The sequence below is a fragment of the Pholis gunnellus genome (assembly GCF_910591455.1).
Source record: "Pholis gunnellus genome assembly, chromosome: 3".
Lineage (NCBI taxonomy): Eukaryota > Metazoa > Chordata > Actinopteri > Perciformes > Pholidae > Pholis > Pholis gunnellus.
The window spans coordinates 2,585,600-2,598,987 of record NC_136529.1 but is presented as its reverse complement, the minus strand read 5'-3'; the positions used below and the strand labels follow the sequence as shown (position 1 = coordinate 2,598,987).

The window sequence follows — 13,388 nt, the reverse complement described above, 5'->3', positions numbered from 1 at the left end:
CTTTCTTCAGTCTGGCCACCTTGCTTGCACACACAAACACACACGTCTCCAGCATTGTCCACCACGGAGCACCGTCACGACTCATCTCTCCGTCTGGAATCAGAGGTGAGCCCTGGCAACCTTGGCGACAGTCGCCGTGTCTCTCCAGACAAGCTTTTGACATCACACCGTCCGCTGGCGTTCCCTCAGCACAGCTGGCCCGGACCAACGGTCAAAATGAGGAAGGGGTTCCAGAGTGGTGAAGCTCACACGGGGTATCAGCCCGGCGGCGAGGAGAGAGGGAAGGAGGTGTGCGTTGAGAGGGGGGAGAAGGAGCGGCGGCACAGGAGGGCCGAGAAGAAGCTGCTGGCTTTCTGGATGTCCTTGTCCCACAGGACCTGGACACTCTTCAGGCCCCGCGAGAGACCGGGCTTCCAGCGGTCCGCCTCAGCCGCCCGGCTGCTGAAGAGTGAGGCATGAGGAGGGAAAGTGTGTGTGTAAATGTGTGTGTGTGTGTCTATGTGTGTGGAGGTCTGTAGCAGAGTGTCAGAAGAGGCCTCACAGACCTGCTGTCAAGTGGACCCGTGTGTGTGTCTCTCTTAATATGTGTGTTGTCCATTTAAGTGGAGGAGAGCAGCTTCCTCCACCTATTCCACCATTTGTGTTGCTGCCCCGCCAGAGCTGGAGTCACATGTGAAGGGCAAAGCAAGCTTGTCGTCACATTTATTAAGCAAAACTTCAGTTTTCAGCAAAGAACTACCAGCTGTGACTTTTTGAAGATAACTTGGGAAGAATCTTCCCTCTGTCCAAATGGATTGACTATCTCAAATCAGCTTGACGGATTCAACAAAAACAAAGGCTTGGGGGCTGATTTTGGCGGCGGGGATGGGTTAACAGGGGATCGGCCATGGTGGTGACCCATCTCGCTCTGGAGCTGCGTTTCCAAGGGAAGAAGCTGAGGGGCTTCACGTGCAGACTGACCCGCTCGGCCCACGGCTTACTGCCAGAGAGCTTGTGGGTCATCGCAGCCCAGATCCTGCTGCCATACCTGGTGTCCGGCCTGGGCATGGTGGCGGCCGGGATAGTCATGGATGCAGTGCAAGTATGTGGAGAGAAAAGCAAAGTGTGTCTGTGCGTGTGAGTTTACATGGTTGTACCAACATTAGTTTTCTTTTTGAGTCTTTCGTTGTTCGATGCAAGACCGGTATATTTGATTCTAAAGAATGAATATGATAGGTGTTGTTTTATGATCACCACTTCCCATAGGTACAGTCTTTCATTTACCCTCCAGGCGGAGGCAGACGAAGGGTGAATGTGATGCTTATGTGATGAATCTGTTGTCTAATAGTTATGGAAGATTCTTACCAAAAATATACAAAACAAGCACTTGAGAAATGAAAGAGAAATCACAAAAGTACGGATATAAAGATGAGAGGATTTGTATCTATTGAGTTTCCTAGCCTTTGGCTAAAAACTGTGAAATTGAAGTCTGATCATATCTGGCCTTTTCATTCACAGAGAAGACATGACTGAAACAACAGAGCCTACAGGACGCAGCCGAGCACACAGCAGTATCAGAAAGAGAGTCGAACAGATCAGATAGATCAGAGCCCCCTCATTGCTCTCTCCCCGTTTAGCCTCTTGTAAATACCTCACCAGCGGGTCAGCCAGTCACTAGTCAAAGCATAGAGAGCTGTCAGCTCGAGTTCCATGGGTGGAAATACGGGCACTTATCAAATCAATCAGCACGCACATGGTCAAATAATGTAGAAATGATCTGCTGCATGTGAGAAGCAGCGTGAAACGTGATTAGCCATTTGGAGCATGTTTCAATTCATAGGCACCTATGATATATAATATTAATACTGTCATTTCTCATAAATATGCAATAATCAAAATCAAAGTTTTGAAAATATATCAACCTTAGCTGTTATGTATTCATGTGTGACAGATGTGATTGGGTAAACTCAAGCAAACAAGCAAACGGGTAACGGGTACTTTTAGATAGCATGTTACAATGTCGTTTTCTTATTTTTGTAAAGTCATAGCAAAGTATAACTAAATGATGTGCTTATTGTTCATAAACTATAAAGAATATAAATAAACTATAAAAAATGTTCTTATAAATGAAGAATTTCTTATTTCCTTTGGTATTGTTGTCATATACAGAAATGCAATGATGATTGCTGGATAACATGTATGTTGATGTTGGCCAATGTCAAGTCTCTATTTGATCACGTGAAGAGACGATATGACATGGCAGCTAGTCCTGATAGCTCTCTACCCAATACAATAGCCTAAGGAACTCATTCAACTGTAAAATCCAATATATATATATATACAGTATATATATATATAAATATATATATATATATATATTTCACCCTGTGTGTGTGTTTGTGTCTGGGAACAGAAGGTGCATTAAAAGACCGCTGTGGTGTTTTTCAGCACTGGGAGGTGTTCAAGGACATCTCAGAGGTGTTTATCTTGGTGCTGGCCCTGGTGGGGCTGAAGGGGAATCTGGAGATGACATTGGCATCCAGACTGTCAACAGCAGTGAGTGGAAACTCACGCACACATGTACAGAACACACACTCACACACATGTACAGAACACACACTCACTCACACCAGTCGCGGGCCGTCAGGGCTCTCTGCTGGCCTAAACAGAATCACAAAGTTATAGCTATTTTATAATTTCATATTTTTTCTTAAATACATTTAATTTTTTCTTATATGTATTATAAATTATACAAATATTTTTCCCATTATCTTATTTTCTCATTGCACAGCTACTGTGCTCCTCAGTTGTTCTGCTTCCAGTGCAGCTTGTTTTAAGTAGAGCTTTTATCCAATCAGATTTCACCTCTGTGTCTCTAGGTAAGAAGAGAGGCCCCAGGCCTGCAGACTCACCAGTGCCTCCATGTGCAGGTTAAGTGAATGGGGACGATATTGTTGATTGACATAGTCTTCAACCAATCAGATCTTTAATTTAACATTCTTTGACGCGCCAGAGCGGCTTGCAGGCCTACAGCTACGTCAGCATTATTGCAGCTCAGAATCCAGGTGCAGCTCTGCCACAAGGTGCATAGTGTGCTGTGATTGGTCAGTGGGCGAGCACGTGACTAAAGTGAAACTTATGCTTGCTAGCAGAACTCAGGTTGTAGCAGTCAAGTGGAACGATATGGAAGAAATTATGGCAAATTATGTTTTTTTTTACCTAGCTTTGTATTTTTAACATCAAATGGCGGAAGGAGGAGGAGAAACGGATTTAGTGGCAGAGTTACTGGGAACGCTTTTCTCAAGAAGGACATTTCCGAACAAACTGGACATAGTAAGAAATGACCCCACAGCTAGCAGCCCTGACCAGCCAGGAAAAGGATTTGTATGCAGCGTCGGAGAAGCGTTGCACATGTTATGGCTGTGAATGTGTTTCATTTTAACTGAGCGTCGGTACTTTTGGAGAGACTTTGGGATCTACAACTCAACGACCACGTTCGCAGGGAAACAGCTCCACAACCGCGGCCCGCCCTTCACCGGTCCACGGCCGAAGACGACCACCGAACTGCGGCGGAAGACGGACAACCGACCGGCGGCGGAAGACCGACGACGACTGGCGAAATATAACTGGGGAGGCTCGACTGTCATCACTGGCGTCGATGAATGGAGAAGGACTTCTTACTGGAACTGATGTACTGGGATTAAACTCTTTGTCAACAAAGAAAGGAGGATAGACAGCATTTGGTAAGTGAAGTTTGTTTGTTTACCTCTATAGTTACTACTGTTCATTTGTCTATCGTGTCGTTTTTATGAATAATATTTGAATGGCTCGTGCTGTGTGGTGGAATGCGTGGATCCGCTGCAGGTCTGCTGGATTGATTTGTTGCTTTGTTGTGATATGAATATATGCGACTGCTCTTGTGAGTTTGTCATTGTGTTACATTGATTTGGACTATATTGTCTGTTAATGACGCAGCGTCCCATCATGCTCGTATTCATGTATCTGCACTCTGCATTTCGTGTTTTGTATGCTAGGTGTTGAGCTTCATGTAACATTTTATTTCATTTGTCAAATGTTGCAGTGTTATGTGAATATGCGGCTTTTACATGAAACAAATAATAACCCGTAGCTGTGACGTCATAATGAGGTTATTAGAAGTGTAGAACAGCACTGAAGACCCAGGTATAAAATCCACAGCCCGCCACTGACTCACACACACGTACAGAACACACACTCACACACATGTACGGAACAAACAGTCACACACACACCAGCAGGCAGAACATATATTGAATATTGAACTGAGTCACTGAGTGAATGTTTACTCAAGTGGCAGCCAGTCAGAATCCCTTTTTTATTTTTTGCTAAATTCCACTTCACAGTAAATTATGAAAATGTAATAATTTACATTTAGTCTGCATTTCTTTTTTTATTTAAATTATAATTTTTTTTAGCCCAGAACAAGGTGTCCCAGCCGTCCCTACCAACTGTCCTAACCATACTAGGTAGGCCTACTTTTTTGCACACATAGCAAAATTGTGCCTTTTACATTTGGGTTTTGCTCTTAAAAAAATGGATAAATTGTTTGCACCTGTATCTGTTCAGTGATTACATTATTTCCATTACTACTTAAGTATTCTGTGAGTAATGGAAGATCACTCAGTGTCCCAACCAACTCCACTCGCAATTAGTGACCATTCTGTCTCCCAGATTTTAAAGCCAGTTCCACACAAACCATAAGCTTAACGAAGCAAGAGAGAGATGTAACTTCAGCATCCGTCGATAATGAATCATTATCGGTAGCACAGCGAGCAACCTCCTGACTGTAGCCTGAGTGGTAATTGCTCATTAGCTGTGCACCCTGTCGACCAATCGGGGCATTTGTCAGGGTTACTCTGATGTGATGTTGACAAGCGGTGGGAAATACATTTGCACAGGGACACTTGAAAACAACTACCACGTGATTGAGAAATGTGATTATGTGAACCCGTTTCCGTCCACAGGCCAATACGGGCCAGATGGATGAGGCTCAGCAGCAGTGGAGGATGGTGCTCTGTAATCTGGCTCTGATTCAGGTGACTCTCCATCCTGTTGATAACACACTCCATTACGGCTTTGCTGGCGTGATAAAATCGTCCTCTCACTTCATTAATGCATCTCAGCCAATTAAAAACACTAGATGACAGTTGGAGATGGTGTCCAAATGGTAGCTATGATAAGTTAGTCAAGCACAAAGAAAAAACATAATTAGGCCGATTCTTCCATTGCCAGCTAGAATTTCCTTTTTATTACTTAACTACCAGTTGTACATGCAGCAGGGTACATATTTCCTGTGTTTTACTTTTAAGACATTTCACCAATATCCTGTGAGGTTTTCAAATTAGTAGGCTATTATTTGTCTATATTTTTGGGTTCTGTAGGTGCAGGGCCATTTTGATATAAAAGTATCTATAGTGATGCGCCATACTGTGAGAACCACGCCCACCAGAGGGGGAAAACAATGTGCAACCGAGGGTTGAACTGCTAACGCTAAATGCCTGAAGCTAGCTATCCGGTAGCTATTTAAAAACATTAGAGTTCATCATGTTAAAGGAATGATTAGTTTAGCATTAGCACTATATGTTTACCACGGGTGCAGCTGATATCTAAAATGATGACGGGATAGGACAAGTTAGCTGTTAGCGAGCTAATGTTCGCTATGTGTCAGCAAATTACTGTAGTAGTTAGCTAAAACACATGCAAACATAATAGCCAACTGCGTAACATTCTGATATATAAACCACTATAACACATGTTGCATACTATCAAAATGCTTTAGTTAATTAAGAAATAAAGTTAGCTTAAAATGGACATTTGGACCAAATGCTATCGTTAGGCATATTAGGTGTCTGTATCTCCCCCCCCGGTTTTCAAATTCCTCCTGCCTGTAGCCTCAGTTTTTATGGGTTCAGCAGCTTATAAAAACTTAGTTCTGGGTAGTTTACCCTGTTGGTTGTGCATCCCACCACACAACAGCTTTAGGCACCTTTCTGTTGGCTGCTAGCAGACATAAGTGACAAGGAGGCACCTTCAAACAATACAAAGTCACTGGAGAGTGACAAATTGGTTGGGCAGGAGTCAATTTCACTTTGTCTCTATGATATCCAATACAATTCTGTAATTCTGTAATCAGCATTTTATAATACAGACTTGGGTCTTGAAGGAACAGTGTGTAGGATTTAGGGAGTTTTATTAGCAGAAATTTAATATAATAATTATAACAATGTTTTCATCAGCCCTGCAGTAGTCTGGCGACCTGTTCAGGGTGTACCCTGCCTTCACCCAATTGTCCGCTATGTTGCATCGACATGTTTCTACAGTAGCCCAGAACAGACAAACCAAACACTGGCTCTAGAGAGGGACATTCATGTTTTTACTTTGACTGAAGGCAGCTGTAGTTCTTATATACACTTGGAAAGAGAGGGTGAGTGGAGGGGTATTCAGTTGGATGCAACCTTTAACTTCACCACAAGATGCCACAAAATCCTACACACTGCTCCTTTAAAAATGTCTTAAATAATATGACATTTTGTTGATTTGGTTTGATTTCGTATCGAACACATATTGTTTTTCCATTTTCCAATCCTCTCTTTTATCATCTTACTCTAAAATTTGTATTCACTTGTTTTCTGTTCCCTCTGGGAGTAAACAGATACAGCAGATACAGCAGACATATAATGAGATGCATACTATGGATAGAAGAATGAGACTCACCTGACTCATCTTTGCTGTCCTTGGTCCGCAGGTCCAGGCTACAGTTGTGGGCTTCCTGGCAGCTGTTGCAGCAGTGGGTCTTGGGGGTCTGACCAGGGGTAGAGTGGATGTTATCCAGGCGTCTGTCCTCTGTGCCAGCAGCGTCACCACCGATTTCATCGCTGCGCTGTCTCTAGGTCAGAATAAGGCACAAACATCAGCTGATACACAGAGTACAACGTAGAGGAGGGTAGAGTTTGTGAGCTCAGTGTGTTGTTCAACTTCTTTGTCAGGTCTGGTGATGGTGGCAGTGATTATTGGATCCAGGAAAGTGGGCATTAACCCAGATAATGTGGCCACTCCAATCGCTGCCAGCCTCGGAGACCTCATCACTCTGTCTCTGCTGGCTGGTGTGAGCAGCCTCTTCTTCTGTTACAGAGGTCAGGGGTCACACATTACATCAAGAGAGTTCCTCAAGGAGGGTGCAATCAATCAGATTCTGTCATGCAAAATGGTCTTTAAAACAGATAAAGAGCAAAAGATTATCAAGATTTTTGCTTCTGCAAAGCAACAGTACCATTGTGGTTAAGGAGTATTAAGGGGTATTCGGCCAGATGAGGGCAGCATAGTCCACCTTTGATTCTGGCAAAAGTCTGCTAGCAGACTGCAGCAGGAAATCTCTTAAGACTTTCATCATCTCTGTCATGGAATCTCTTATTCGCTGTTTGTCCCAAAATATTCAAACTATTCAAGAACCGATTTCTATATCATGTGAAGAGTGTAATCAAAGATTTTTACAGATGTATTCTGGGCTACGTTGCTCTTCAGACACATGGTACCTGCCTCCTGCGGTGTGCGGATTCTTCCTGCTCCTTATCCCAGCGTGGGTCATTATTACCCGTCGCTCTCCGCCAATCACTGAGGTCCTAAAGTCCGGCTGGCAACCAGTCATATTGGCCATGTCCATCAGCAGGTGAGTCGATAGGGTACCCTAAGAAGGTCCAGCGATTTCAGAATGGTTCTTCCTCTGATCACAAGTGTTTTCAAATATTAAAATATATGTTCATTTAATTTAAATAAATCAGTAATGTTAGGGGATATTGTTATTGTATGTTTTCTTCTTTCCAGTATTGGTGGACTGATCCTGGATAAGACAGTGAGCAATCCAAACTTCGAGGGTATGGCAGTGTTCACTCCAGTCTTCAATGGTGAGTGGAAGATGAAGTTCACTGAACTCTTAAAGTTATAGTACAAGAAGGTTTTAACTGGGTATGAAACAGAATCAATTTAATACTGATGCCTCTATATCCTACATAAGCAAATTAAGACCATCAGCGAGAAGATTGGTTATTTCTATATTATACCATAGTGCAAATTCCCTGCAAAATAGAAAATAAAAAAGTGATTTATGGCACACAAAAGAGCCAGTGTTTACATAGTTTGACAGTGATTGGTACGCTAACTGGTTAAAAGGAAGCAGGAAGAGATTGTGTGCCCTTTTTTAACGTAATATTTTAGGGTTATGGTGGCTGATCCAAGTTTCCTCTTTCTTTCAGTCACTCCTAAAACAAATGCACACGCTAGCCAGATCAAGACTTCCACGCTACAAGGCGTTGGTGCTCATGGGAAATGTGGTCTTCATTTCTGTAAAAAAAGACTACCGCTTCTGTCCACAGGGGGTCACCAAAACAACACAAAAGGAGAATTCCTTGGAGTTGCTCTGAACTCTATTTATCATATATAAGCAGTGCATAAAAAGCAGTGGAGGACATTCTACTTAACTACAAGTTGCATATGTCAAAGTGCTTTAGCCTAACTTTCAGAAATATAGTTTGTTACCGTTAAATAATAATATAATACTGACAGAGTCCACTCAGCATAATCAGTACTTTTAGTTTAGTAGTATTTTTTTCTGATAATACTTTTTTTTATTTTTACTTGAATACTATTTTAAATGCAGGACTTTTACTTGTTATTGTATTTTGTAATAGTATTTTTAAATTGTGATTTTACTATTTATACCTGCATGTGCTTAAGTACTCCTTAAGTACATGATCCTTATTTTAGAGGCCTCGAGTGATGAAATTAGGATGGTAGCTCTGATTAATTTTGCCTCAGGTAAATATTATTGTGGATATAATCCCCTTAATTGAAGGGGAAACAATTTGTGAAATTTCTTCTGCGTGCTTTGAGCAAAGAAATGAACGCTGACATGTTTTCCCGAAGGAGTAAGCAGAGCTGGGATTTGGGGTTATGGTTTCAACAGCCTTAATCTTTTGAAGAATGACATTTAAGCTTCATAATTAGCTTAATTATTATCAGTAATGTCAACTGGAAATTGTCGGAGCATGCGGACGCCCAGCAGCTAATCCCATTAGTATTTAAAAGGGCCTCAATTTGAGCTATTAATCAATCATGACGTTAAAGTGCTGCTGAAGTTAAGCAGTTCCCCCCCCCCCCCCCCCCCCCCCCCGTCAGAGGAAGCTCAGAGAGGCATATAGGGCCAGATCTTTACTGACAGAAGTTAGCTGCCCACAAAGCAGCATACTAAGTAGAGAGCAATAACAATGGTCTTTACATAAACCACAAGCCTGATCAGAATGCCAACTATGCATTCACTGGCTCCTGTTGCATCTCTGCCAGCCCCAGTTCTACCAAACACTCCTGCATGGATTTGCCACCCCGGTACAGGAAGTGAATTTGCATTCCAATTCAGCGCTCTTCCCTCTTGGCCTGTTGACCAGAAACCACTAGTGTAAGAAGAATTCACATCCTTTGCCTAAGTAAAAGTAGAAGAAACATAGTCTGAAAATACTCCCTCACAAGTAAAACAATACATGTTTACTGTATTTACTCATAATGTCTTCTTTCAGTGTGTTATATTGTTATAGTACGTTCTATTATGCCGTTCTTATGACGAACAAATACATAGCATTTTAGTGTTGTAGTTCGTCAATCGGAGCCATTTTTACATACCTGATATACGACTGGGTAGATTGTAGTATGGCATCATATCATGTAAGTGTATCATATGTTTTTCTTTATATAAAATGTTAATCAGCAAAGTGACTAGTAGCTCCAGCTGCCGGATAAATGTAGTACAGTAAAGAGTACACTATTTCCCTCTGAAATGTATTGTAGATGTATAAAGTAGCAGAACGTGGGAATACTAAAGTAAATTGCTTCAGTTAATTTCTACTGTAGTACAATACTTACTACATGTATTTTCCTGCACCGCTAGAAGCACTGGTTTTGTCTAAATGATCCATGGGCTTCAAGTTTCTGCGAGCCAAGAGGTTTTGTTCTGCACCTAATGAAACCAGCCTGAGGGGTGAGCAGTGTTGCAATGAATAGCACAACATCCAAACTGCTTGTTCCAAGCCTTCAGAGGGAAAAAAAAGAGACGCTGTGATCAGGGATAACTGCTGGATAGATATCAAGCTAAATTGCTGTTTGGACAGTGACTCATTTTTCCAGAGTGTTTACCCTGATACTCTACAGTGACTTCAGCCTCTCGTATGACTGCAAGATGACACATCAGCAAATACAAAAAATGCATGCTGTAAAAATAATAAACATGTTATTCGCTGGAACATATTTAGATTTTTTTTGTCTTGGACAACAAGGCCACTTACTCCACCCGCCACACTGCCATGTTCAGTTCAATCTTCCAAGCTCTATTACATGTTTATTATGGAGTTGATCAGTGCTACACTTTTCCATGTCCGTGCAGGTGTAGGGGGAAATCTGGTGGCCATCCAGGCCAGCAGGATGTCCACCTCCCTCCACTACTGGAGTGTTCCTGGAGCTCTTCCATTTATAATGAGGGAGAACTGTCCTGGACCCTGTGCTACCCTCTGCTCCTCAGGTAACACAAAGAAAACAATACACGTAAAGGTGCCGTGTGCAGGTGTAGCCCTTCACCGGGAATTTGGAATCAGGAAATAATCACCAAGTCAAGCGTGTGACAGTATTATTAATGCCACATTAATCAATATTTTTTATATTAATGAATGAAATTAAATCTGCAACACTGTCTGCAGCTCTCCTGGGCTATTTAGTCAGTTTTAGCTAATCGTTTTGTTTCCAGCAGCAAACTTTAGCAAACTAGCTCCACAATAAACAACTATACGCAGCACCAGACAACAGCTCCATAAAGCTAACGGCTAGCTGGTGAATAATGTAGCGTAACATTTAGCAGCTAACAGTATTTCTCCCAAGGAGTTGATGGAGACCAAAATAGAGCTAAACAGAGAATGAACGTTAATCTGGAGGCCCGAGTGGCCAAAATAAAAATAAAAATATATATTTATGGCCTACTGCTTCAATAAAAAATACAGACAACTGTCAGGAAAACTAGCAGCCATCTTTAACCTGTGTGTTTGACCTGGTGTGACCTCAGGTTTGAGTTGTAGAGAATCTCCTAGATTGGTAATGACATAAAATAGGAGAATGTGGTTCCTCTGTAAATGAAAATAGAGCTGAAGCTGTCAAAGCGTCTCGCACTAACAGAAGGTGGAAGGAGTAAAAGGAAGAAAACAATAGTACTTCCTACTCATATAATCTCTTCAGTAAAGCCGAGGAGAAAAGACTGTCAAGGAATAGTTTGACATTATGTGAATAGTGTCCTTAACAGACACCAGCAAACAGCAAAAAACCTTGAATGTTTCTAAGAAAGAGAGGAACATATCTTCAGAACTGATAGGCTATATACAGCTTGTTACTTCTCTTTCTATGTTTATCTAGATGTGAACTCCAAATCAGCCAGAGTCCTGATCCTTTTCGTGGTGCCGGGTCACCTCCTCTTCCTGTACATCATCCACTTCCTGCAGGGAGGCCATACTGCCATGACGCCCACCTTCATCGTCTGCTACCTGTCTGCAGCTCTGCTTCAGGTCAGATGAACCGATAAAGGTTTTGTTGCTCATTCTGCCAGAAAAAAAGTGCAAGTTTCACTCCAATCTCAGATTACGCTCATTGAAAACACATCCATCCTTTTTCATTATCCAGGTGTTGATTTTGCTTTACGTGGCCAGCCTGATGGTGCGATGGCTGTGGCGGAGGGGCCTGGATCCAGACAACTTCTCCATCCCCTACCTCACAGCTCTGGGTGACCTGCTGGGGACTGGTTTCTTGGCTCTGAGTTTCAGACTGATTATGTCGGTCAGTTCTACTGGGACTTGAGTTTGACACAGACACGCGGTGCTGCCCACCCTGACTGTGCTGTTTATATGCAAGTGGCTGAAACACACTTGCAAAACTCATTGGATATAAGAAGGAAAGGGAGGGTTAATGAACACATGAGACGTATGGCGTTATATTTGTGCCTCAACACTGAGCGTCCAAATGGGACAGAAACCTATTCTTTTTATAAGCACACACATTTTATTTTGTTGACGGATTAATGCACAAAGAATAATGTAATTTGACCAAACAAAGAACTATTCTGTGCTCAGTAAATGCATTTGTCTGTTTGCTGTAACAGTATAAGGGCACAGTATAGCCTCTCACTCATTCCCCGCTCTGTGTCCTCTCAAACCCCTTGGACACCTGCTGTGTCTCTCTCAACATCTCTGCTCAAGGTAGCCTCAACCGGACAGAGCGTTACTGCGTCCCAGCAGCAGGTAAAGGCAAATTCAGCTAGCTAGCTTACAGCTAAAGTACAGTTTGGACATATAGTGCTGCAGGGATGACGCATTTTTGTAGGCTAACAGAAGTTAGCATCGTGCTGGTTCCCTCCACAAAAAGCCAATGAGATGTTTCCATTAGATTTGTGATTATTGCAGGAAATTGGCTCAGTGGCTAACAGTTTATGATACTGACACGTTTTGTTCAGCAAGATAATCTTCATGAATGAACACCACTTTTATAGTTTCTGAAGCATGAATGCAAATGCCAAAAATAAAGAACTAATGTTAGGCTACAAACAACCTTCACCTCATAACCACTAGGCTAAAGGCAGAGTAGTGTTTGGCGTGATGACGTTTAGTTTTTAGCCACGTTACCAACCGGCTTTTTTAAGAATGAACAAATTCACAACTACAATATTTACTAACTGTCTTCAATCCGATTGTTAGTAGGGTGACACTGGGGAAATGGTAGGGACATCATTAAAGCTGTTTTATTGTGTTGGTTACATAGCTAGTTTGAACATTTATAAAATTCTGCTCGTATGCTAGTCTACCTAGCTATCTAGCTATCTTGACAGGTTAATAAGCTGGCTGACAGATGGATGGCAGCTAAGCCGTCACTAAGCTAGCTGCCTAACCTCTTATTTGCCAGCTTCTCAGCAAAGGCATTATAATCAATGTTTCTTTTATTTTTTGAAAAGGTGCTCTTAAATATTTAGACTTAGCAGCACAACTGCATGTACAAGATGTAAGGGTAAAAACCTGAGTTGAGAGTAATAGCTAGCTGACATGCTAATTACTATAAACCAGCTGATAGCATGCCATTCAAATGAGATAAGGCACACTGACCAACAGTCAAACGTCATACATTAGATTTTTTTGATTTAAAAAAGGTACAGAAGTTTCTTGCAGAGGAAATTAGTAAAACAGGTCAACTTTGTTCTGAGATTTCTTTGTCTGAAAATAATTTCTCTGCAAAATACAATTTATGTGTTTGAAAAAAAAATGTTTTTCTCTGCTCAAAATATCCCTTCGAGCTCAGGATTT

The 13,388-nt window shown here is 41.9% G+C and overlaps 1 protein-coding gene across 1 annotated transcript; it reads left to right on the top strand.

Annotated features, from left to right (window-relative positions):
- Positions 1–886: 886 nt before the first annotated feature.
- LOC306715792 (solute carrier family 41 member 3-like) lies at positions 887–11,895 on the top strand (the record flags this gene model as incomplete). The annotated part of the gene is made up of 10 exons (XM_079186268.1): positions 887–1,081; positions 2,428–2,535; positions 4,983–5,054; positions 6,764–6,908; positions 7,005–7,151; positions 7,540–7,684; positions 7,840–7,919; positions 10,445–10,579; positions 11,458–11,606; positions 11,722–11,895. The coding sequence occupies 10 exons, from the start codon at positions 887–889 to the stop codon at positions 11,893–11,895; spliced, it is 1,350 nt and encodes a 449-aa protein (XP_079042394.1).
- Positions 11,896–13,388: the final 1,493 nt, after the last annotated feature.